The sequence below is a fragment of the Lissotriton vulgaris genome, chromosome 3_1 (assembly GCF_964263255.1).
Source record: "Lissotriton vulgaris chromosome 3_1, aLisVul1.2, whole genome shotgun sequence".
NCBI classification, from domain to species: Eukaryota; Metazoa; Chordata; class Amphibia; order Caudata; family Salamandridae; genus Lissotriton; species Lissotriton vulgaris.
This window is the reverse complement of record NC_141689.1, coordinates 983,786,261-983,812,908: the sequence shown is the minus strand read 5'-3', so window position 1 is coordinate 983,812,908 and position 26,648 is coordinate 983,786,261. Positions and strand designations below refer to the sequence as shown.

The 26,648-nt window shown below is 43.7% G+C and overlaps 1 protein-coding gene across 4 annotated transcripts in view; it reads right to left on the bottom strand.

Annotated features, from left to right (window-relative positions):
• LOC147727294 (protein prune homolog 2-like) overlaps positions 1-26,648 on the bottom strand; it is a 1,486,257-nt gene that overhangs the window by 73,303 nt on the left and 1,386,306 nt on the right. Inside the window, exon 19 of one of the 4 annotated variants that reach the window (XM_086961347.1) lies at positions 20,580-20,627. The exons of the other annotated variants lie outside the window; for them this stretch is intronic. Within the exon in view, the coding sequence (XP_086817473.1) occupies positions 20,580-20,627 (48 nt within the window). The remainder of the gene's footprint in view (positions 1-20,579; positions 20,628-26,648) is intronic. 4 annotated transcript variants of the gene reach the window in all.

Genomic DNA, 26,648 nt, shown 5'->3' with positions numbered 1-26,648 from the left:
TGCCCTGGCGTTCAAAGGCCCTGCCAGGTGTTTCTCCACCAGGAAGATTCCCTGATGGTCCAGCAATTTCTAAAGGCATAGAACCTCCTGGCATAGGTGTCCAGGACCTCAAACCACCCTGCTTGCTACAATCCCACATGGTGGTAGTGTTGTCCATAATCACCTTTCACTAGCCTCCCTTTGATGATGGCTTGAAAGAAGGCTTTCAATGCCAAGCATTCCACAGCTCCAGAAGGTCGATATGGAGCCATCTAAGAGAAGTCCTGTCTCAGGGGACGTTTCAAGGCAACCGGACAATTGAAGGTCATCATGCCAATTCTCTTTGTGGTGTGATTGCCTTAATCATTATCCAAATCCAAAAAGGGAAAGCAATGTATGCTTACTTTCGTTCGAGTGGGGTAGCAAGGCCACAGGGGGAGGCAAAGCTTCTATGAAAGCCAAGCACTGTCCCAATAGTAATGGTGATGACTCGGAGTCAGAGAGCACAATGGTAGCCTCTTCCTCCAGCATGGATGGAGTGCGCATCAGCGTAGAGGCTCCATGGACTGGTTTGTGCAGGAGTCAAAACAGGAGCTGTGGCAGACCCAGAGGTGAATTTGGGTGGTCTAACTGGCACAGAGGGTCAACCCTCCAGTGGTGCCCAAGATGGAAGGCCTGTCAGCTCTTCAGAGCTCGAAGGCACACCACACGGAGTTGGTAAGTATCCTGAGGAAGTTGGTATGGATCCTAAAAGTCAAAGCACTCCTTGATCTGTTCAGAGACATGGTGACACCATCAACCCTTCTCTGGAGTGAGTGGTGGGAAGGGGCTGATATATGGGATAGGCTCCCAGGTTAATTGACTTCGAGAGCAAGGTTGGAAGGCATGGTGATGCCTTCGTGCCATCTCAGGAGTATGTGAGTGGGAGGAACAGGGCGAGTCCCACTTTTAATTTATTTTTTGTTTTTTTTCATTGACTTACCTGAATGTGACAATGATTGACCTGGGGAATGACTGCTTGGACTTCTGAATAGGAAATGGGATTGGGACTGGCCCTTCGACTTGGACCAGTATTGTTGTGTTCTGGTGTTTGCCGACATACAGAGTACACTTGCGGTCTTGTATGGCATTCTGGTTCATCGACAGGCAGTTACTGCAGGCCTTCAAGTATTGGCTTGACCCCAGGTCTGTTGCAGACATTTGCTTGCCCCATTTCTTGCAGTGTTTGAATCCGGTCGATTTTGTAGGTGACATTTCCCTTGCACACTGAATATCATTTTGATGGACAACGGTCTCCAGAAGAAAAGGGGTAGCTCTGGTTTGCACCTGGTGGCACGGAAAAAGTCAGCACATGGGAGTTGAGCATATATAGGCCCTGCTCATCATTTTTAGAGAGGAACAGCATCAGTGTGGAGCTGTATCCTGCCACCTATCAGAGGTACTGCTCAAAAGTTTCTAGATTGAGTCTGATGCCTTGAGAATATTCAGAAGGTGAGGAATCTGTGGTTAGAATTTTCTATAAAAATAGTGTTAATTTGAAGCTGAATTGCCTTTTATGTGGCTTATGGATACTTCTTCATGAAAATTCAACAACATTCCTCTCAAGTGTCCACTACTTTTGCCTCACCAGTCAACTCTACAGCAATTACCTTCTCTCAAGTGTCATGTACAGTTAGCAGGATGGCGGCACCTCACTGGGTGCTACAGTGTTTTGGCTGACATAGCTGATGACCACCTCAAATGACAAGAACAGACAACACAGAGTGCGCATCAGCGGGCACCATGATGGTGTTAACACGGCCACCTGCAAAGCATGAAGATGACTAGTGATATATAGGCACCTACTATGTTGCTTTGCTTGCATACGAATCCAGCATGCAGAAAGATGAATTGTGTGGAAATATAGTAATTTATTAAACATAATTTTAGATGGCTCTGTATTATGCACAATATTGGTACTAAATGACTTTCTGAAATGAGGGTGGACTGTGCAGGCAAGTATAGCACTGACAGGATTGTAGTCGGAAAACAATGTGTCACCACACGGCATTGTACATGAGCAAAGAAAGGAACCTGCACTGAGTTGCTGAACAGTAATGCAATATTCAAATAGGAGCTAGTGTCAGCTGACTCAAATCCTACTTGGAGAGTAAATGAATGTGCCACCACCTATTCCAATTTACTCGAATATGCCTACCCTTTTTGCGATCTGCCATCCAAAAAGTGCATGCAATAACGTTGCGTGCTGGCAAATGATCTTATTTGGAACATGATGCATGCCTGACTCCTACAAGGGGACTCCCAATCAGTAGTTGTCTGAGGAAAGGTTGTCTGTGTCTGCTGGAGCCATGAAGCCAGTTACTTCAACACTGTTGGACATGTCCATTGTAAAGTGGACATTACTGGGTTCTGACAGGTCGTTCACACTGCCATAACTTCCTGCTGCTGATGATACTACTCCGGACTAAGGTACTTGTAGTAAACCTGGTCACAGCACTGGTGGTGATGTTGATTACATTTTATGACATAATAATGTGAATCTAAATCAGCGTGCTGATACCCTTTTACTTCTGATTCTGCTGCATACGGTGTGTGCAAGTTCAGACACTAAGGGCCAGATTCACAAAGGTAAACTTACACTTTTATATTATTAGCAAGTTTACGCCTGTGGGGACTCTGAAGTCAGCGTGGGGAACTCCTCACATAAAAATATAGGCCTGTGCTCTTTATTATGTGCAGAGTGCTCTGCCCTGAGTGCGGACACTCCAGTGTTGTATACTTACTATTAACTTGTACTTTGAAAATACTAAAAAATCTGAAACTTATGAAAACAGAAAGCGTTTTCATTTGTGAATCAGGCCCAAAGTATATGGGCATGATTGCCTCAACTGAGTATGCATAGATCAACTTTGAGACTAATATCCCACAGTGGACAGGCTGGGATCTCACAGTAGAGGTGATCAAATGTCCGATGCAAACAATGTGCCTAGTCATATGTACAATGAGCTTATGATAAGGTGATCATATGCCTGTTGCACATGAAAAGCCTACTCTTGATAATATTCAGCTGGCACTAAGATATTATATTAAGGTAAAGGAAGAATTGTGATTGTCTGATATATTTCACAATTTTCAATATTTGGATTTGGCCTGAAAGGCAATGTTCAAGCAATAAGTACTAGGCTGCATAGTTGGCATTATTCCTACCTGTTGTTGAGGTTCCATGTTTGGTTCGTTATCTCTTTTTAACGATTGTTTAAAAATGTTTTCCTGCTTGTGTCAACTCTTTTGGAGCCAACACTACTGCAAGTGGTGCCACACATGACCTCCAGCCTAGTCTTAGGAAATGGAAGAATGTTTAGTTCTCCACCATCATCAGGTTGGAAGAGTTGGGATGGTCAGATCTGCAATTTTCAGTTGGTCTCCAAGGGTGAAAATTGTCTGTCGCCTTAAATTGTATGGAGATGATGTGCATTCCTTGCTGCCCTAGGTTTAGTGGACTGGTGTCCTTCTCTGTCCTTAGAGCAGAACTGACTCTCAAACACCAAATCATGTTTATTTGGGCCTGCGAAAAAAAACTGGGTAATGGGTGGAATGTCTAAATTATTCCCAGCCATGATTTTTTTCGGCTACATTCCAGTCTATTAATTTGTATCCACGTTCCCTCTTGCCACAAGAAACACCCTCATGCAAATCTAGCACAATGCTGTTATTGACCTAAGGTGCTATTTTCAGCATACTGTGGGTATGATTTACAGTGGAAGTTCCTTTTATAAGGGGGGCATCAATCCTATCTGGGGATTACCCCTGGCAGATGATGGGCATATGTAACATTCAATTGAGATCCATGTGCATGTGAGAGCGACTCTGCTTATGTCAGGCCAGTGTACTTGATTGAAATTAAGAAAGGACAAAATATGTGAATTCACCCAAAAAATTAATGTTGATATTCAGGGACAAAAAGTATTTTCTGAAAAATGCAAATTTTATATAGGGCAATTGAGCTAATGCAATAAAAATATAAGATGGTATATGGGAACAAAATATGAGTGTTTTCAGGAAACACCAAGTGGAAGACTATTTATGCTGTAATGGAATTTCAAACTATATATCAAGCAGATATTTGAGTGACAAAGTATGCTGAATTTGCAAGACTTATTTTTGATGCTGTTCATACAAGATGTCACTTTTTTGCTTTGTTGTTGTTTTATGACTTCCATTGAAGCATCGCAAACTCTTTATTGATAAACTTTTTTGGCCAGATTTAATAAGGGTGTGCGCTCGTGCGACACTATGGGCTGAGAATCATTGAAACGCGCTGATTGTTCTACTTCTGCATGCAAAAAAATGTTTGCTTTAAATGCTGATCCTCTCAGTGTGCCAAGACCGCTTTGTACCACCCCCTGCTAATGTATGTGGGGGAAGGGAAGTGTCTGGGGTGTTGCTGGTAAAAAATCATAGGTTTTGGGCAAAGCCAGACTTACTAAAACAGCATCATCTGGCAAAAAAGCAGATGCAAGAATGGGGTCAAGAGGAAGATCTCCTGAGAAAGCTGCATGTTACATGTGTGCATTACCCTAAATCACAAATCCTATGTCTGACCCTCTACTGGTTTATCTAGCTAGGGATTGGTACTGGAGTGTTCACCTCCAGTACTAATGTTAGGCCCAGATTTACACATTTTTCATGCAAAGCGATGCATCATTCAGAATTGCTGTGCCACGTTACACAAATGTGAAAACACATGTCACAGCCATATCTGTTCAAATTGGCCTGCTGCTGGTGTCATCACATGCAGTAGCGCACAAACAGGCTGTCTTCCTGGAAAACAGCTTTGCACCATGGTGCAAAGTGAGTGTGGACTGAGCACTGTAGCATAGAAGAAGTCCTGGCACCAGTGCTTAATTTGAGCTGGTGGGTTCCGGTGCTCAGCAACAGCACTTAGGGCCAGATGACAATTGCGGTGAGACTGAAAGCCTGTCAGTGGCGGTCTCACTCCCATGGTAAGTAGGTTTTACGCTTGCCATATTGCAACTGCGGACATTTTGTGGACGGTCAGAAAAACTGAGCTCAAGCAGCCTGTCAAACTGTTGGTGGGGGATCATATCCCTACAACAGTGGCGGTGCCTGCCAGGCACAGCCGTAGGGATTAGGTGTCCCTTTCCGCCCACCTGTTCATGGCAGTTAACACAGGCAGGCAGAAAGGGACTTTGGGGGCCCGTAGTGTGCCGCCCTTTCCCATGGCCCCAAGATGAGGGACCTTGGGGACACCTATGGTGCCCCTCTACATATCCCTGCACCATTTGGCAGGCACCGCATGGTGCCTACCATGTAGTGCAAAGATATGTCAGGTGTACCTATTTTGTATTGCGGCGGGTGCTGCAGCCAACAGCTCCCGCCGCAAAGCAAAAATAGGTATTGCAACCACCGTGGTGGTGGATTCATTGTAATGCCTCTTATGGGACCGCCAACAGTATGTCGGATGGTCCAGTTTCCAAAACGATGGCGGGCGGGAAGGCTGACGTAAGTCAGACCGTCATTGTAATCAGCCCCTAAATCATCACCACACGATTTTCATGAGCACCAGTTAAAGACATATTCATTTAAGGGGAGATTATGTGATTGGCTCAGAATCAAATGATGTTGAGCCGATGCCGGGACTCAAATCTGGTTCCCCAACTCCAAATCAGGCAGCTCTGGTGATTACGCCACATCCTCTACCCCCTTTCATGGTTTGTAGTTGGTTCTGTTTTAGGGGGCGCTAACAAGAGAAATGGGCTGGAGCAAGCTGACTCCTGACAAGACCCACACTGATTTTTAGGTCTCGCCTAGGCAGCGCTTGCGCTGTCTCGTTGAGACATGCAGTAAACACTACAGTGTGGAAGCTCCGCCCACTCTCCACCCAGCTTGTTTCATTGTGTTGTGACCTAAATGCTGCCTTCTGATTAGTTGTAGGTGTGTTAGTCCCTCCTTCTGAGGAACATGTCGTCATTTATGTCCACGGCTACTGCACAGACTACTTTTTTTCCTGGCCCCCTCCCTCCCCCCCATCCCTCCCACACATCGATGCCTTCTCGTCCCCCCACCCCCCTTCATGCCCATTCACTAATTTTCTGTGTGCCTAAATCCCTTGCAGGTAATAAACAGTAACAAAAGACATGCACTGCTAACTCGGGAGCTCGATCTGTTTTTACCTCTGTAACAAAGAAACTAGTGATTTTCTAATATGTCCAGGTACATTATGGGTTGGCACTTAGCAATACAAAATCATCTCTAATTTTATTTAACAAAAATGTGATCTATAGGCCTTCATGTAAAATATGTGAAGCAGCTTAAATTATAATTTAAATATTTTGTACAAGTTGTATTTATTTCCTTAATTAATCTTGGATTTGTACATATTACTATATGTTCATGCAGCTACTTGTATCGTTTTCAGGCGGTGCCCCCATTCTCCTTGACTCAAAGCACCATTTCAAGATTTCTGCTGTATTAACACTAGTCCTTTCTCTCTTCCGGTTGGACTCGGGATTGGTGGAAGGCGGGCAAACTAGAGCAGCTTTAGGATGAGAACCAAGCATTTATATGTTACGTTGTATTAGGATAAACAAGCTGGGAAAATATCTGCTTCAAATTTGAGGCAAACGCGAAGCATGAACTGTTGAAGCGCCCCCCGGGTGAACCCATGGGTTAGGCACTCACGCCCCTCCCGAAGGAGCCCCCGCCTGCAGCCGCCCGCCGTGTCTGACTGCTTATGTCCTGGGTCAAAACTTTGATGAAGGCCGATTCGGATGCGACTATGGCTAGCCAGGAGGCCGTGCTGCTGACCGCCAGGGCCACGGTGAGGGCGAGATGGGGTTCATCTCATTGAGAGGAATAAATAGGAGTGGAGTCAGGGGAGTCAGGAAAGAGTGGTGATAGTTTAATATCTGGGAGGTAAATGGTATTGCTGTTCTGCCTAGAACATTAGTATGTCACTGTAGAAAGATTTTGGTGATGCATGTGTTTAAATCAGAAATGTAAGTGTCAGGCATTTTCTGTAGAGGGCAAGTCCATCCTTGGTGTTGCACGTTTATGTATCGGAGGTGCACACATTGTTAGTTTCCGGAAGAGAGGACTGGTCTCTTACTCAATGGGGTTTTTGGCATTGCAAATGTACATATCCATTGTGTACATCTTCCTACTCTTCTGCAGACACAACTGGTCTGTCCCTGCACACGGTTCGTGATGCTGTACATCTACGAATCTTCATTGTGGACACTTTTTGCAGGCGCCACTAATCTCCAATTATTAAAGGGTCCATGATCTGCTATAATACAGGGATTGCTGCATGGCGTTATGGCCAGAGTTCACGCCCTCACTGAACCGGCGGTGCTGGCCTCCCTTGATGCCACAATGGCTTTTGATTCCTTGGAATGGAATTATTTGTGGGCAGTCTTGACGAAACTTGGTTTTGGGCCGGGCTTCCTGGGCTGGGTGCAACTTCTTTATTCTAGCCCCCTGGCTGCTGTTACGGTGAATGGTCGTATGTCTGCTCCCTTCGCACTTCAGCGAGGCACCAGACAGGGCTGTCCCCTGTCTCCGCTCCTGTTTGCGCTGGCTCTGGAGCCCCTCGCGGCGATGTTGCGCTCGCACCCTGACTTGCATGGGATCTCCTGGTCCCCGGGCTTTGAGGACAGGGTCTCCCTGTACGCGGATGACATCCTGTTGTATCTCACCTCCCCTTGCAAGTCGCTTATCGTGGCGTGCGACGTGCTCAGGCTGTTTGGGCGTTACTCCGGCCTGATTATTAACTGGGCCAAATCCTCCCTTTACATCCTCAAGGGCGACACGCCGCGCCTTCCCAGGGGCTGTAATATCCAACTGGCGGGACAGGGCTTTAAGTACTTGGGGATTTACATTTCGCATAACCCTAAGGCAAGGTATGACCACAACTTGCTCCCCCCGCTCCACCGTTTGCGGCGGGACGTGGAGAGTTGGCGTAAGCTCCCTCTCTCGTTGCTGGGCCGGGCGGCGTTGTTTAAAATGATGTCCCTGCCCAGGTTCCTGTATGCCTTGCAGAATACTCAGGACCTTGTCCCGGCCCGCTACTTCAGGGAGGTCGAGAGTCTGCAGCGTGCCCTTCTTTGGGACGGACGACCCCGTGTCGCTGTTCGGAAGCTCACCATGCCATGGTATGATGGGGGCATTGCGCTACCGGACGTGCGGAGATATTACTGGGCCTCTCAACTTACCGCCATCAATCATGGTTTTTACGGTCCCGTGGACAACCCCGGTTATGCCATGGACCGCTGGCTTTTGCATGGAGGCAATTACTATCGCGCCCTATATTCTAGATCCTTTGAACGTAACCTCACTGGCCCGACCAAGGCGGCGGTCCATACGTGGCGGATGGTCACTAAGATACAGGGCTGGCAGGGCAGACTGACGAGATTTACCCCTCTCTTTGATTCTGACATTTTGGGCAAGCTTTGGCACACCAAGGGCTTCGAGAAGTGGGATCTCATAGGCATCTCGAGGGTTGAGGACATGCTCTCCAGGGGGGTGGTCAAGACTTTCCCGCAGCTGCAGGCGGAGTATAAATTGAGTGCTACGGAGTTTTTCCGCTACGCCCAGCTGCAGCACGCAATAACTGCCGCCAGGCCGGAGGAGGGTGACATCCCCGAAAGTTCCCCCTTGGAGGACAGGGTGTTGGACGGGCATATGCCTGATAGCGCCATCTCTCTGTCCTACAAGAAACTAATCAACGTCCAGGTGGACCTCCTCCAGCGCTTGCGAGAACAGTGGGTGGCCGATGGGCTGGAACTGGACGATGAGGACTGGCAGAGTGCTGTGTCCTCCCCTAAGGAGGTAGCCATTTCCTCGCGTCTGAGATTGGTCCAGTTTAAAATCCTTCACCGAGTGTATGTCACCGGCCCCAGGCTGGTGCACATGGGCTTCTCGCCGGATGGCCTCTGCCGCCGTGGCTGCGGAGCCCTTGCCACCTTTCTTCATATACTGTGGGAGTGCCCCGTTATTGCCCCTTATTGGGAGAGGGTTCATAGAGTGATGCGGGAGGTGACTGGAGTGGAGTTGGCGGCGGAGGCGCGTAGGTGCCTCTTGAATGTTTGGGAGCCCAATGACTATGATACGGCGCAGACCCGGTGGGCCACACTGGGCAATATGGTCGCTAAACGGGACATAGCGCAGAGGTGGGGTTCTAATGTGGCCCCTCTGGTGGTACAATGGAAGGCCAACATGGACTGGTGTATGTTGCGCGAAAAGACTGTGTATACTGCCAGGGGGCGGCCTCAGACGTGGAACAAGGTATGGGGTGCCTGGAATGCCTATAGAGGGGACTTGTGTTTACCACCTGCACCGTTGCCACGAGATGAACGCTTGTCACCATAGACGTTGACGACAGCTATGCTACTCTTGTACTGATTCTCCTGCTCTTCCTTCCCCCCCCCCCCGCTTTTGCTACATTCTGTCTCAGTTCTTTCTACTACTTCTCCAGCTCCTTCCGCCTCCTACCGACTAGTGGTCTTCTTCATTTCCATTGCCTTTTTCGCGCCCTTGGGCGCTTGTTTAAGTTTTGTTTAAAAACAATAAAACAACCTGCATTGTCCTGAAATGAATCGCTAGGCACTATGACCGTTCTATACTATGCTGCCTTGCCTCCGGGATGTTGGGCTGAATAGCTGTGTGCTTTTTACAATAAAGGTTTTAAAAATTTAAAAAAAAAAAAAAAAAAAAAATACAGGGATTGCTGTGTTGTACGTTTACATATGAAACGTTTGTGACGTGTTTTTTTCTGCACAGAGCTCCAATCTGTTCAAGGATCAGAAATAATAGTGTGGTCAGTCTTCTGCAGAGTTCTACTGGGTTCATATACAGGGATTGTAGCTGGATATGACAATTAATGTGGTCATCTTTCTGCAGTCCCAGTCTATTATAGCAATGTTTGACATGACACTGCTGCTCATGTTTGCTCTGGTATTATGCAGGCATTGTGGCGTTCCCTATTTTGACATCTGGAATGCAAGCAAAGACATATTTTTGCTGATAGTGCAGATTGCGCTGCTGCACATATTTACCTCTAGGATGTTAGTGTCATGTTCCTGCACAAAGTTCAATTCAATTGTGGTTTAATACCTTACATCTGATTCCTGGTCTGGGTACCTCCTCCTTAGAGCTCAGCTCGGTTACTATGCGCAGATTGAGGCATTGTACTTGCTTTCATCTGATATACTGGTGTGGCCATCTTTCTCCAACCAGCCTTTCATTTCTGGACAAGGATTGTGGTGTTGCAAGTGTGTACATCTGAAAGAGCAGGGTCTCTGCACTCTGTACTCGGTTACTATGCACAAGCTTTGGTGTTGCATTTACTTGCATCCAAAATAAAGTTGAGGTCATCTTTCTGCTGCCAGCTGTTCTACGTTACTATACAGGGAGTGTGTTGTTGGGTGTATTTAAATCACTATACCTTCTTTCTGCAGAGTCGTACTCGGTTACTCTCCATAGGCTGTGGTGTTGCACATGCTTACATCTGCAACACTGGTGAGGCCATCTTTCTGCAGCCAACTCTTATGTTACTATACACGGATTGTGTTGTTGCACGTGTTTACATCTGAATTATAAGGGTGTCATCTCTCTGTACTCTTTTACTATGCACTGGTTGTGGTGGTGCACATGCTTGCATCTAAAAAAACATTTCAATATTTTGTTTGCATCTGAAATATCAGGGTGTCATCTTTCTGCAGAGAGCTGTACTCGGCTGCTAGGCACGGGCTGTGGTGTTACACATATACACATATTTAGATTTGAAATGTTAGTGCCATCCACCTGCATAGTTCATGTGTTAGTGTGCACGGATTTTGGTTTTGCAAATTTGAAATACCGATGTTGTCATAACTGTTGAGAGCTCTACCCTGTAACTATGCATAGGTTGTGGTGTTGCACAGGTAGAATGCGGCTGTGGCCTTCTTTCTGTTGGCAGCTCGTCCTGCTTACTATAGAGTGAGGGTAGTGCTGCACATCTTTACATCTGAAATGTCACAGTGTTCTCTTTCGGCAAAGATCTCTACTAGATTAATTTAGAGGGAGTTAAGTTTGACACTTGTTTTACAAATTAACCACTACCTGGAAGGATAACCATCCCAAACAAATTCCTACGCATAACCAACCCCAGAAGTTTCCCTGGATATGTCCTGTGCACTGCAGAGCACATGCAATACATAATTGTTTTGCAGAATTAACATATTTCCCTTTATTTGCGCCTGCTTCAAGTAGGTGCTGGTTTCTGAAGCAAAGCTCAAACTGTCTGCCCACTCTTGTTATTGGGCATTGTGGGCGTTGAGCCAAACCTATGGGTTCTGTGTGCGATCTGCCACAGCAATATCTCCTTGATGTGAAGTGCTGTAAAGCAGCATAATGTGAACAGAGACAAGGGCACCATTCCAGCACAAAACACCTTTTGCGCTGGAAAGTAAACAGCATGTGTAGCTTTCACTGCTTCGTGTCGCTTTATGCCTGTGCCAATGTGCTAAAGCCTTAATACATCTGTGGCGTAGGCTAGAAAGTCCTGTGCCTCCCTCGTGCCACAGAGCCACGGCGCCACGCTCTGCATGCCACAGAACAGTCAGACTCAGCAAGAGGGCCACTGATTACCTCATCAAGCGACGTTCACTAAATAGGGAAAAGCTGTATTTTCTTTCCTTCACGCAATGCAGCGCCTATATCTTTCAAGTTGAAGTATACAACAAGCATCTGCAATGCAATAGGTCTCGCATTTATGCGAGTTTGAGCTATTGGAATTGAAAATGACAATGCCTTTCATTTAAGTTTTATTTTTTAAAACATAAATAAAAGGCATTGTCATTTACAATGCCAATAGCTTACATTCTCGCAAATGCGAGACCTATTGTATTTCAAATGCTTTAAGGCATCACTGAGTAGCCCCCTTCTGTCTCCCATGGCCCCTAAAGAGGTCCCCATTTGCTACGAGTTAAATAAACAAGCCGGTGGTCACAACTGCCCACCAGAGACCCTCCTGCGGTAAGAGAAACTCATTAAAGAAAATAGTGCTTACAGAATAAAGAAGACGTACCGTGTAACAACCAAAGTAAAAGGGCCAGTCCTCATTGGAGGTTACAAATGAAGACATGGCGGTACTAAGGAGAGACTAACAAGCCTAAGAACGAATCAGAAAACAGCATTTACAAAGGACAATGACACAAGCCAATGACAAATACGGGCGGAGAGTGGGTGGGGTTTCAGGTACATACTCCAAAACAGCATGGCTCGCAGAGCAGCCCATACTCTGCCCAGGCTCGACCTATAAAAAATGGGCTCAAGAGGACCCACCAGTGAGTGGTGACTGGCGAATGAGAAACACTGCCTTCCAACAATGAAAGATTGACCGAAAACAGAAAGGTAGTAAACCTAAGCATTGCAGAGATTGAAACACTGCGTAAGTTAACTGTCATTCCCCTATACATGAGTCAGGCCCAACCCATGTGACTCTGCCTCATTTCTTCTGCCACAAACTTATAATGTATGCAATCCAATAGCCATTATCAACCAGCAATATACAAACGCCTTCGATGCTATATGGAGCTGGGACTCGTATCTATGCAGTTTTATTTTTGGCTTCCTATCTACGTGCAGGATTTTAGAAACGTGCAATTGCCATGGAAACGTAAACAGTGTAATCTATCACGCGTATGATTGCAGCACACTTATCGAGCTGTACTATTTGGTATATACATATATATATAGCTGACTCCAGGAAATAACCAGAGTTTTATCTTTGACTCTTTGAGGAACCAGAGTTACCACTTCACTCCTGGTTGGGCTAGATTCTTCAAAGCGAATTGCGAAACTGTTGATGGGCGTAGTGAACGTGACCACTGCTTCTTGTAGGACTAGAACTACCTGCAAACCAGAGGCAGAAATTGCATCTTTAAAGTGCCTCAATTTTTTAACAGTGTGGGATTATGCTGTGTTTGTGTGAATTTAGGTAAACCCCCTAAAACAGTTCAGAAAATATCATATTAATCTTTTAGTTGCTCGCTGCATGCAGAGCCAGTAATCCCAAATAAAGGACACAAAAGATTTGTATAACCCCTTCAAATGTTCCTTCAGTGTCTTTGCACTTCGAGCTAAATTGTCATTTTGAAGCAGAGCTGCAAATCCCTGTTTCCGCAAAATAATTTTCAATCCAGCTATATTGACTATAAAAGAACTAGTAAAGCCAGACTGATAACTAATCTTCCTGGCAAATAAGTACGATGTTGTGGAGTCAGTGTAATGCCCCGAGTGCTCCTAAAAGTAAGTTTAAAACCTGCCTACTTACAAGCCTCCACATTGCTCGGAGTATTTTCTTCCTCATAACATGTCTTACTCTGGGCAAAGTCCTATAAAAGCAAGTGGGGGGACTGACCAAGTTAGGCAGTATGCAAGTGGCATCAAGAGGCGTGTCATCACAGCGTATGACGTCATGACACATGACTATACACGTGGCATCACAGTAAGTGATCTCTCTGGAGGTGACATCACAAGAAGTGAGATCAGATATTAGGACCTCACACATGTTTATCAGGTACATCATAAGTTAGCGCCTTTCAAAATTGAAACAAATGAGATTTGGTGACAGGGTTGTGCCAAAAAAGTAAAGTAAAACGTGGTGCAATCCTGACACAAACTCTGGGCCTCAACTAATACGTAAAAAAAAACTGCCACAAAGAAATTAATTGGTTGCAAAGCCTGGATTTTAAAATATGTTATGGGGTTAACACATCTGCTGCAGAGGAGCCCAGTAAATCTCAAGAAATAATATTAATGGTGAGATAACTCTGGAGGTTAAAACATTTGTTAGAGAGATCTGCGTTTTGAGTAGTCCCATATTCAAATCAAAGTAGTATAGAAGGTTAAGGTGTCTCCTGCAAAGCAAATCATGTTACAAAAGAAAAAAAATAGCACTATTTAAATTGTTATTACTGTAAATACCTGGACAGACCAACCAATCTGCAATTCTTACGGTGCATGCACTTATATATACGGACTGAACAATGTCAAAAGCTGCATCTCCTAAGCACCTGTGAAGAGACAAGCTGTGTCCTTTTGTTTTCTGTTGCATTTGCATTGATATGTGAGGTTCCAGGATGCTTCCAGTCAGGATACTCGACCCAAAGGTCGGCGGATGGATGGCCCTTTAACTTCTGCCTTTATCTTTGGTCCAGCTGGAAGGAAAGAAAAAGCCCCGCCGCTGCCTGCACGTTGCTGCTGGGAATGGATAGCAGACAACGTACAGGCACTACTGGAAAGTGTCCTAGTGTCTGAAAATTACACTGGGACAAGTTCAGCATATTACTGTGTGGCCCTACTTCTTGGCAGGTGGGACGGCGTCCTCTCCAAGAAAATAGTGGGGGACACTGTGTACCCACATGTACCCCCGACTCCTGCCCTGGTCTTACTTCATGGAGATCCGCCTCAGGTTTGAAAAAGGAGTCCTTCTTTGATGTCTACACCATGCTACCATAATAAACTGCCTCTCACTGCATGCACACTCTAGTCTCCCAGGGCAAATCCCAGTTCGTATTGGGACACTTGCCCTAAGGTGGTCTTCTACATCTATGTCTGCAATAATATCTCCAATTCCGAGACCCAGGGACATAATTGAAAAAGTAGGGATGCTACTAGGAGCTTCAGAAGTCTAACCCCCAGAATCCCATTCTAGCAGTAATACTTGGGTAAACAGGCACAGACGCAGTTCTGATAGCGGAGGAAATCACATCCGCAGCCATAGCACATTAGCTTCATATGATTATTTTTGATACTCTGTATACATTTTAGGCAAAGCAATTAGTGTGCAGGTGGGTGTGGGCTGCTGTGGTGGGTTTGGGATTGGGTTTGTCAGGGTGTTTGGATGCTGAGGTACTATAAATTACAATATTATCTTTCTTCTGAGAGTTTCCTATTTCGATTTAATCACTTAAACGTCTGTTTCCTATATTAATATTTTAGAATTCTTATACAAAGCACATGCAGGGAATAGTAAAGCTTTCAATTTTGACATTATATTGCAATTTACAATTACTGAATATGGGAGATAAATAAATGATCAAATACTAGTGTGAACAAGACCAGAGACAGCATTCTTCTGGGTATTAAAACAACATTTTGCTGAATTTCAGCAATTCACAGGTTAAATCTCCAGTGAGAATGGAAACCCTCACTACCTAACAGTTGGATGAAAAAAAATTCCAAGGGGCAGATGTACAAAAAGCTGGCAACAAAAAAGTGGCCTCAATTTGCAATCAGAATATTTGCGACCAGAAAAAAAAATTTGAACTCACCAAGATACTAAAAGTTCAGTTTGGTTAATTCCAAATTGTAGTGGGTCATAATCTGACCTTCCTCAATGAATATTATTGAGAGTTGTCGAAAATTGCGACTCACTTCAGTTGCTGGCCATCACAAGATGGTGGCTATAGTCAGCAGACCACCAAGTCTGTGATCGCTTTTAAATAAAGTATACTATTTTTTTTTAAAAGTAGCATGTTTCATGGAAGTAAATGTGGATGCATTTTAAAAAGTTGGGAATTCTCCTCTCCCAAACAATTTTTTTTTATTCACAAATTGGACGGAATTCCAAAAGATTATTTTCCCTCTTGCTAATTCATCGCCTCTTCGCAGGGTTCCACTTGCAAAACATTGATACATACACTGAATTTGTACCTTGAAGAGACGCCTACAACATGCTTCTTTCAAAAACCAATTCGGTATGGGTTGTAACCTATTTTAATAGTCAGCAAAAGTTTACAAACGAATACAAGCATTGGTAAAGCCGATAAGTCTCACTAATGCAGGAGCTATTGGCTTTGCCAATGTGTTTTAGCCATGCTGTACACCAGTTTTGCTGATTATCAGCATGGCTAAAAGTTAATGGTGCAGAGGAGAGTGGTGTGGAGTGTCATAGAGTGGAGTGGTTTAGAGTTTTATGGAGTGGTGTCATGTCTTGTGCAGTGGTTCAGAATGTTGTGGAGTGGTGTAGAGTGGAGTGGAGAAGAGTGGATTATCATGGAGTGGCATAGAGTGTTGTGGAGTGACGAAGAGTGGAGTATTAAGTGTCACGGAGTGGCGCAGAGTGGAGTGGCGTAGAGTGATGAAGAGTGGCATGAAAGGAGTAGAGGGGAGTGGCACAGAGGGAGTTGCGTACAGTGGAGCCAAGTGTTGTGGTGTAGAGTGGAGTGGCTTGACATAGAGTGAAGTGTTGTGTTGGTGAGTGGCATGGAGTGTTGTGTTGTTGAGTGGCGTGGAGTAGAGTGGTGTGATGTGGAGTCTCCTAAAGTGGAGTGGATTGGCATGTCATAGAGTGGAGTGTCATAGAGTGCCAAAGAGTGTTGTGGACTGGAGGGGCGTAGAGTACTGTAGAGCCACGTAGTGTAGAAGGGACTATGTGTCACGGTACACAGTCAAAATATTGAGTTGTAAATATCGACCTACCAAAATATCGTGTTTGAGATTTCGAAGGTGTAGAATATCGATGTCAAGAATATCGTTGGACAGAATATCGACCCTAAGGTAAGTAATATCGAAAAATTTTATATCGATGTAAGTAATATCGAAGTTAGTAATATCAATAGCATATTTATCGATGTCACTAATTTCGATGGCACTAATATCGATATTTGTATAATTTTTTTGTTTTTTATTATGTATGTGTTATATGTTTTACTTAAGTATTTAAAAAAAATAATATTATATGTGTATTAATTTAATATATTAAAACATTTATTTATAAGCAAATTATATGTTTTAGTACCGGAGCGGGTTGTGGGTTTATAGGGGAATAGGGTGTTTAATTAATTATTAATTAGTAGGAATTATAAATTATTTGTAATTATTTGCTAATTAATTTTAATTAATTGGAAATTAAGTTTAATTAATTGATTAATTGATAAAGATGTTATGTAGTGGGTTGTGGGTTTATAGGGGAATAGGGTGGGAAGTAATTTAATTATGTTTAATTAATTATTAATTAGTAGGAATTATAAATTATTTGTAATTAATTGGTAATTAAGTTTAAATAATTGGTAATTAATTTTAATTAATTGGTCATTCATTTTAAATAATTTGTAAATAATTTTAATTAATTAATAAATAGATTAATGTGTTCTGTTGCGGGTAGTGGGTTTATAGGGGAATATGGTGGGAAGTAATTTAAATGTAATTAAGTAATAATGTTTTTAAATAATTGTTTTGTTAATAATATAATTGATAATTAATTATTAATTGGTAATGAAATATTATAAAATGGTATTTTAAAATATTTATTTTTGGTTAAATATATTTTGATAATCATGTCTTTAATAATTATGTATAGGTATTGTGTATGGTTTATATTTATTTAATAGTTTATATTTTTAGTACTAAAAAAGCATTTATTTATAAGTATGTTATTTTAACCCCTACGCTATCCAACACTTTCCCTACTGTTGCAGTCTCTAGAGTTGGAATAGTAATTTTTACCCCTATGCTATCCAACGTTTTCCCTACTGTTGCACTCTCAGGAGTGGGAATAGTAATTTTAACCTCTACGCTATCCAACGCTTTCCCTACTGTTGCACTCTCTGGAGTGGGAATAGTAATTGTTATCCCTACGCTATCCAACGCTTTCCCTACTGTTGCACTCTCTGGAGTGGGAATAGTAATTGTTACCCCTACGCTATCCAACGCTTTCCCTACTGTTGCACTCTCTGGAGTGGGAATAGTAATTTTTACCCCTACGCTATCCAAAGCTTTTCCTACTGTTGCACTCTCTGGAGTGGGAATAGTAATTTTTACTCCTACGCTATCCAACACTTTCCCTACTGTTGCACTCTCTGGAGTGGGAATAGTAATTTTTACCCCTACGCTATCCAACGCTTTCCCTACTGTTGCACTCTCTGGAGTGGGAATAGTAATTTGTACTCCTACGCTATCCAACGCTTTCCCTACTGTTGCACTCTCTGGAGTGGGAATAGTAATTATCACCCTTACGCTATCCAACGTTTTAAGTAATTAATGTTAAAAATATTATAAGTATATTTAATTATTTATATTTTTTACATTTTATGTTATTGTTTTGTTTGTAAATGTATTAGTAAATTAGAATATATTTTATTAATTTATAAATTAGTAAAATAATTATTACTACTTATTGTTCAGTACATATATACTATATATTTACTGTATATATTTAATTAAAGTATTATTATTATATATGTATTATTTATTAATTTTAAACATTATTAGATACTTTTAACTACGTACATTTTATTTATTAGTGTTATTTACTTTATTTTACATTGATATTTTAAAAGAAAAAAAAACGATATTTTTAACATCGATATTTTTAACATCTATATTATTTTTTCGATATTTTTGTACTTACCATGTTGTAGATAGGATGTCGATATTCTTGCCCTCGATATTTTCGCCTCGATATTCCTGTAGGTCGATATTTTTTAGGTCGATATTTTGTCAGTGATCCATGTGTCACGTATTAGTGCACTGCTATTTCAGACAACACATTTCCAATTTAAATAACAATTACATTGTACTAATAAAAGTATGCAGTGCACAATAATAATGTGTGGAAATATCATAGTGTATTGATTTGTTTTCATTGTATTAAAATATTTGCTTCCACCACACATCATAATTAAAATAAATTGTGCTTCATTTGTGCTTTCCTAATTCTGATATATTCTGCAATATCTGCACATTTAATTTATAGACATCAAAAGTGACAAGACAACAACAAGATTTAAGGCCTGTTTACAGAAAGTGAGTATTCGTAGAAGAATATAGTAAACTTGATATGCTCCATGGAAGGGTCAAACTCAAACTGGACAACCTAAAACAAATAAAGCCAAATAAATCCAGCAAATAGGAAGCAAGCAAACATGAATATCAAAACAGAAGGCTAACGGTGAGCAATGGGAGGAATGCATTCAAAGGGAAGGTTTCAGACTGTTCCAAGAAGTTGTTAGCAAACCAGACAGCTGCATTGCCTGGTAGACATAAAAATGGGGTTCAGAAAAGCATTTTAATGGATGCAAATACTGACTCAGATTGTTAAAATGCTTGTTTTGTACATCTGATCCTAAGAGAAGCAACATCACTTTTGAGCAATTAATCACTTGTGAGCAACAAACATATCACCAAGATTGGTGGGGAACAGGGTGAACATGAGGTATGAATACTACTCATATTGTTTGGATCAATCTTTTGCAGTGAATTTTGGCATAGTAACTACAGTAAAACAGTTAGCATTTGCTTTTTACTCAGAGCTTGTTGGTGTAGATTAATCATTGACAGCAATTTACAATTTGAAATGGATAGTTTGTCGTTCTGCTATATTCCAAGAAGGAGGGAGTGAGAAGTGATACATGGTTTCCTCACATTCCCAAACATTTAACCATGCAAAAACAATAGATTAAAATTGGGATCCAAGGAGTACAGCCATGAAAAGATGGGGGAGAATTAATCCTGGTCACCTTCCCACACAATAAAGACATCATCTATGCACAAGTTTTATTTGGTTGACAGAAGGAGTAATGATGCTGAGTATTCGCTCCTGTTCTAACTGGTGTAAGTTCAGGCCTGCCACACTTAGGGCACCCTAGACTATTTTAAATCTAGGAACCCACACAATAACCAAAGAACTTCCTTGGCAACTAAGGTTAAGCCAATTCAGAAACACTAGCTATCTGGGGGAGGACTGTATGATGATGAATGACACTTGGAATCCTAGGGGGTGAGTGTCCTTTTAACTCCATTGTTTGATACCCATGGGCGGGTACAGAGAGGTAGGCTAAGCACAGAAGAGGCACCCTCCTGTTAGTTTTCAATGGATTTCTTTCTGACCGTAACCACAAAGGCTTTGTGAGGAGACTATACACTGTAAATCTCTATATCAGTGCATTTTGTGAATACTAATCCTGCATGCAGTGCTTAATTTTTAAAAACAATTAGTGTGGGGTTCAAGGTTTTGTACAAGGGCACCCATCAGGCTGTACCAAACGGCAGGGGTGCCTAATACCACTGCAAGTCATTTTAATCCACCACCAGAAACTCCCTGACCATTTATCTCACTCTTGCAGGTTCCTGCTTTCTTCTTATCACACATTTCTGCCTTTCCCTTACTTCTTTCTGCCCTTCTGTGTGTTTTTCCAGTCTCTTTCTCTGTGTCAAAGTCTTATGAGGAAAAATAAGTTCCGGCCCCACAAAAAAGTGCCTGCGGGCCACACCTACCCGCTCAAATTATGCACTGTCTGCATGTGCAATAACTTAGGTGCAAGTCAATATATATGTGCAGATTACAAGGGGCCATTGGTAATTTCAGAAAACGTTTTTTTACCACTGTGCAGAACAAGTCTGTTTATGAATAACCCTCTTTGCATTTTGCACATATTTTAAACATTTATCCCCAAATGTTTTATGCACTACGCTTTTTAAATTCCTTTTTGCACAGAATATCATTTTTCCCAAAAAACACAAACAAGTAGTTTTCAATCATGACAGACAAAAAGTACTAACACAGACACAATTATCAATTAAAAAGCTCTTACTCCTGATCCATTGAAGTCATTTCCGGTTCATTTGAAAGGCAGCTACCTCTGAGTGCATAAAAAACGAGATGCAGACACAAGGGTTTCCATGAGTGGACATTATTTCAGCTTAAGTATTGAACTGTTTTTTTTAAGAGGAGACACATGTAATTACACATGCTTCCAAGAACATTAAACAAATATACGCTTCCAATATCACCCATAGCTTAATGAGACACCAGGAAAACTATGGTGGAATATAGGATTTTGGAAGTATGTTTTGAGGCACTGACTACTACTACCATTAAAGTAGGTCAAAGAAACATGCACGTTCCAATGAGCAAGAAAGCTCAAGAAGTAATCTAGAGGTCGGCTCACAGATGAAAGAACTCTTGATTTTGTGTACAAAATATGGATAATGTTCACAAAACTTATATATGTCATGTAAACTAAATCTGCCTATCGTCTGTATGAATATTGTACACAAGGGTATGACTTCCCTACAAAAGTCACACGGGATACAAGCAGGACAATCGTTTGAGTAGAAACTGCATTTCAGCTATGACACGTTAGTCTTAAAAATCTTGCAGGATATTTTCTGCTCGAATCAGCATCCTACAGGTATAAAGTACGTGAAAAACTATGACTGCCAAAGAGAAAAAAAAACACACCACCAAAAAAACCTGAATTACGCAAGCGCAGTAAAAAAAAGAAATGCCCGGATCTAATAACAGATTGGACTAGGTTGAGCAAATCCTTCTTCCTCTGCTGCATTCTCTAGACAAACAAGCATTGGAAATGCAATAGGTCTCGCATTAGAAAAGTTGGAGCTATTGGTCTTGTAAATGACAAATATTTTATTTATTTGTTGATTTTTAAAATAGCTAAATTGATATCTTTGTCATTTACAATGCCAATAGTTATAACTTTCGCGAATGTGACACCTATAGCATTTGGAATGCAACATGTTTTGCATTTATTTGACTTAGATGGCAGCTCTGGTCGTTAGGCCACATCTCTAGAGAGCAGGAGAGTGCAGCAGGGGAGAGAAGCACATCAAGGGGTGTCGGAGGATGGGGGGGGGGGCAGCTGGAGTTCTTTGTGCTGGCTTCACTGGCCCGCTACCGTGGGGGTCGGTCCTGGGCTAGCTTGGGGGTTGGTCATGGGCGGAGTAGGGGCAAGGGGTCTTGTGCTGCACGCAGGCAAGGACATCGCGGGGTGGCAAGTAATTGTGAAAGTTATCGTTTAAAGGGAAGGACGAGGTGGATATTACATGTGTAGCAACATCATATTGTTGGAGGTCACTCGTTGGTGAAGAGGCACGCAAGGTATACTGGAGGGATTAGGCATATATTTGTGAGTACGGAGCTGGTCGGGGCTCCCAGCAGAGGCGACCAGTAAATGGAGCGATTAAGGCATAGAATGTCATTAAGAGCGGTCCCAGTGAAATGTGCGGGTGGTTGGGCTCGGGGTGATAGCAGGGTGCAAAAGATAAACTGTGGTAGAAGGAAATGGCGCCAAAGGGATTGGGGGGATGGGGCACCAATGCAGCCAGCCACAGAAGACCCGGCGTAAGGGGTAAGTGGCAGGAAAAAGGGAGTCGGCAGAGGAAAGGAATTGGTAAGACGAGGAGAACAGGGAGGGCGCATCAGCTGCGGGGTGCGAACGTTAGGGGCTCTGCTGGGAGGGGGGCTCAGGGAGGGACGAAGGGGTGGGGGGCAGGACAGGCGGCGATACGGAAGGAATGGAGGAAAGAGGGGATATTACATGCAGAGCCCATCATGTCGTGTGGATGGCACTAGACGGTGAATAAGCACTAAAGGCATGATGGAATTAAGGATGGATTGTGGATGAACTGGTTGGCTATGAAGGGCGCACAGCAGAGGGTAAGAGGGAAAGTTCACGTTGCAGATTCTTGAAGACAGTAATTGAGCCGGGATGCATAAAACGTCATTAGGCGCTGTCTCGGGGAAGATGACTGGGGATTAGGCTCTGGTGGTATGGCGGGATGCAGAAGCTAATAAGGGGTGGGGGACAGAAATGGCGCCAAAGGAAGTGGGGATGGGTCACTAACGCAGGCGGTCAAGTAAGACACGGCGTAAGGGGTGGATCAAGAACAAGAAAAAAGGGGGTCATTAGAGGAAAGGGAGTGGTAAGAGTAGGAGGAGGCGAGACCTATTGCATTTTGAATGCTTGTTGTTTCTGTTAGTGGGCGGGCATTATCAGTTTCTCCACCCCCTAGTGTCTCCCTCTCCTGTCCTGCGTCTTTGCCCATCGGCGGCGGTGGTGCCGCAGGTTTTACTTTATAGTCATTGTGCACTGATCTGTGATGTAACAGCTGTGTGGCTATGTTTGCGGAAGTGTGGATACAGTTTATTGGTTTATCTGTATCGTTGCATGCCTTTATGCAGTAATTACTGCAGATCGGCCGAGCCTCAGAGAGCCAAGCCCACTGCATTGCTGCATCCACATGTGCGAAGGGCATTTTGGATATTGATGAGCGTATATTATAGTTGACCTTGGTTTCCATAGCCGATTGTTTTGCGTCTGGGCCAGTGGCTGTGCCACCGGATTGATGCCTGTTTTTCCCGGCTTGCGAGGGGAAGAGAGCTCTACAGGTTTGTTGGAGGCCTGGGCGCCTGCCGAAATTCAACTTGAATGGTTCAAGTTGAATTTGAAAGCGAACCAGACAATTGTTTAATATCATGTGTCTGCTGAAGAATAAGAATATGTAGTAATATATCTGTGGCCAACGTGCTTATATCTATTGCCAATATATGGTTGAGGATATTTAATGAAGGTATCCAAAACCTTTTAAAGAAAAAAGATGTGTAACAAACTCATTGTTTATTGACGGTGAAGTATTATGAGCCTCAGGGGTACTGCGGTCAGTGCAGATGCGCTTACATTTTAAGAAAACACGTTTGGACTGTTTATCCGCTGGTGGGGGGACAAAGAGAAACACATAGGGTTGGCCCGTGGGCTTTTGAGCCCGGGCCACCCGCCAGTCGACCACCTGATTCCCAATAGCCCTGGTTCAAGCACAAAAGGGTGCGCGGTCAGGATGTGCTTGCCCACCACCCCCGTGCTAGTGCCGATGCGGCGAGGGCTGGGGCTTGGCAGCAGGGGCCTCTTCTCTGTATTCACGGGCCCCTCTGTGCCGTAGTTCAATAGAGCTGGGTTCAGCTATGCCCCAACCTGGCAGTAGTAAGAGACCCTCTTATCCTGCTGCCCATTCTCACACGGCGACAGTAGCGTAGCAAAGGAGGTTTAATGGAGGTGTGTTTATTGCTTATTGAAAATGTTTCTGCCCTATTCAGAGCCATCGGCGGGATCAGAGGGGGAGGGGTGCCCTGACGTCTACCAGCGCGGTATGGCACACCAAGGCAGGGCTACTGTGGAAGGGAAATCCAGTTTGTATATACGTCTCTCCCCGCACTCTCAGCTGACTACCAACAGCAAGAGGGGGGTTTCAGGGAGCAGTTAGTTACTATAGCTTGCAACAGACGTTGGTCTGAACCCAACCGAATAGTTTGCGGCCATAGCGAAGGGCGGGGTATGGACCCAGTCGGAGAATGCAGTGCTCATGGGGCAGCAGGGAGGAGGACTGGCAGGTGGGGGCGTGGGCATAAGTTATGCAGTCTTGGTGCCTTCGTCCTTCTAGGCCGGTAGGTTGGTGGCAATTCCTACGAGGGCTACGGACAAATGGGCGGGATGGTGACAGGGCACGGTCTGGGAAGGGAGGTGATTGCGGTAAGGAAGGCAGGGAGGACCGGGGTTTCTTGGCGGTGGTGTGGCCTTCAAGGGGGGCAGGGCGTGTAGAGTGGGAAGCTGGGACACTTGGGGATGCAGGTCAGGTTTTGAAAATGCTGGTCAGCGGTTGGGAGATATCAGTATGGCTAATTTGGATGAGTGAGTGATGTGGGGAAGGTCACAGGGCACGGAAGGAGGTGCAGGAGGTATGGGGATATGGGTGAAGCTTGGGGAAGGAGATTGAATCCCGGACTGTGGGAGGCTAACGTTGGAGGGTGCGGATGTCCAGGAGGGAGTAACAGGAGTAAGGTTGGACGGAGAAAATAAGACGGAGGGCATTGCTGTGGGGAGGGGGGAGGAGAAATGCGACACTGCCGCAGCAGGGGGCGGAGCGGGGAGAGCGGCGATGAGGGAGAGACACGGCCTAGCGGCCGTGAATAGTGTGAAGCAGCAGGGGCCTTTGAAGTGAAGCTAAGCTTCACTTCAAAGGTGTGGGAGGAGTGCTGCTGGGGAACAGATGGCGATTTGATGATGTGCACACGTATTTTAGGTCAATGCGCTTGCGCATTGACCTAAAAGCGCACGGGCACAGCATCAAATCGCCAGTCTAGGTAAACTTTGTTTAAGCCCCTATAGTCTCGCTCAATGCGCATGCGCATTGAGAGGCGAGACCTAAAAAGGCATCAGGCTATTTTGCTTATTGGGTATTAGTCCTTCTTACTGTCAATTATTCAGCAAAGAAGCATATTAACTAATTAGTAGAGTGCCATTCACACAACTTTTAGAGTGTCATGCAATAATGCAAACAGGAGGGCACATTGCAAATTAAAATGTATCAGTGTATGTATTCACTACATAAACTGAGAGAAATCCCTACAGTATTTCTTGATCCACACAATCTCAAAAATGTAAATCTCCCATGTGTTACCTGCTAATCTATTAGAATATGGTGTTCAGATGTGTGTTGTAAATGTTCCAAAACTAACGTTGGAAAATGTTGCCATTATATTCAACAGTTAATGACTTCAATTGATACCTCTGACATGAGGTTTACCAGGCACCAGACGATTCCGATTTGCTTAGATTTCCACAGATGTATGGAAATATAAAATCCACAGGTTACGCCCGGAAACTTGCATACGTTTTACATCATCTGACGTTCTTGTGCATCCCTAAAGTTACACCTGTAGATTATCCACAGAAGTATACATTTGCAAATTCAATATGTCATACTTCTTTTGTGCACATGAAAAAATTCTCTATGTGTAGAAAAGTTTGCTCTACAGACACACTGGAAATATGTGGGTGTTTTACAACTATGTTTGCATGCTACGTTTTGTGTGCATCACGGTAGGGAAAACCTTTGAGAATCTTTGTGAATACCCCAGTGTCATCCTAAGGATTTTGAAGGCCTCAGGCAAGACATATTTTGGGGGCCCTTGGTGGACCAAATTAAAATTGTATCACTCATGTTCTGCTAATTCAAGCCGACATGATGCCAAGCAATGCTGAATTATATGTTAAACTTAAATAAGGTCACAAAAACAGTTGAAATATGTCTGGCCCAGGACTACAAAAGTCCTTGCGATGACACTGAGTAGTGAGACAGTGTCAAATGTACATGTAGGCAGAGGGGTGTAGTGGGAGAATTAAAATGGAGAAAGGTTTAATAGAGAGAAAGCTCACTTTCCCAGGGGGCCCCTTGGAAGGTGGACGGCCAAGGCAACTGTCCACTTAACCCATGCCTTAAAACATCTCTGTGATGCCCACAAAGTTATGCGTTCCTGGGTACTGACCAAAATGTTAGCTTTTTGGGTGTTCACCACATTCTTAAACGTCATCCCTGCTACTTCAATCAAATCACCCATGATCCCACCCCATCGCTAAACGTCGACTGTTCAAATTACACAGCAGATTTTATACTGCCAAAGTAGGATTAAAGGTCGGACATGGCCAAGTATCCTGATTCTGTGAATCCGGGCTTAAGATCTGAGACCCTAAATTTAACATTTTTAGCAAATAAGGAAGAATGTCTTCAGCAGTGCTTAATTTGAGCCTGTGGTTTCCACTGCTTGGCCCCAGCACTTATTTGTCAACGAGACCTATGACAGTCTGCCACATGGTGGCACTGCAGAAGTAATTTAGAGAAGAGGACAACAAAAGTTGTCCATTTGTTCAATATACCGTAAAATTACTAATACCTGCCGCCCAAACTATTCTTATACATTGGATGCACAGAATAGTCTGACTTGTCAAACTTGTAGGAGTGTGATGGTTAGTAGTTATGTCGGCACTAACATTGGCAATGCTAGCAGGGGGCAAGAGGTGTCGCAAGTT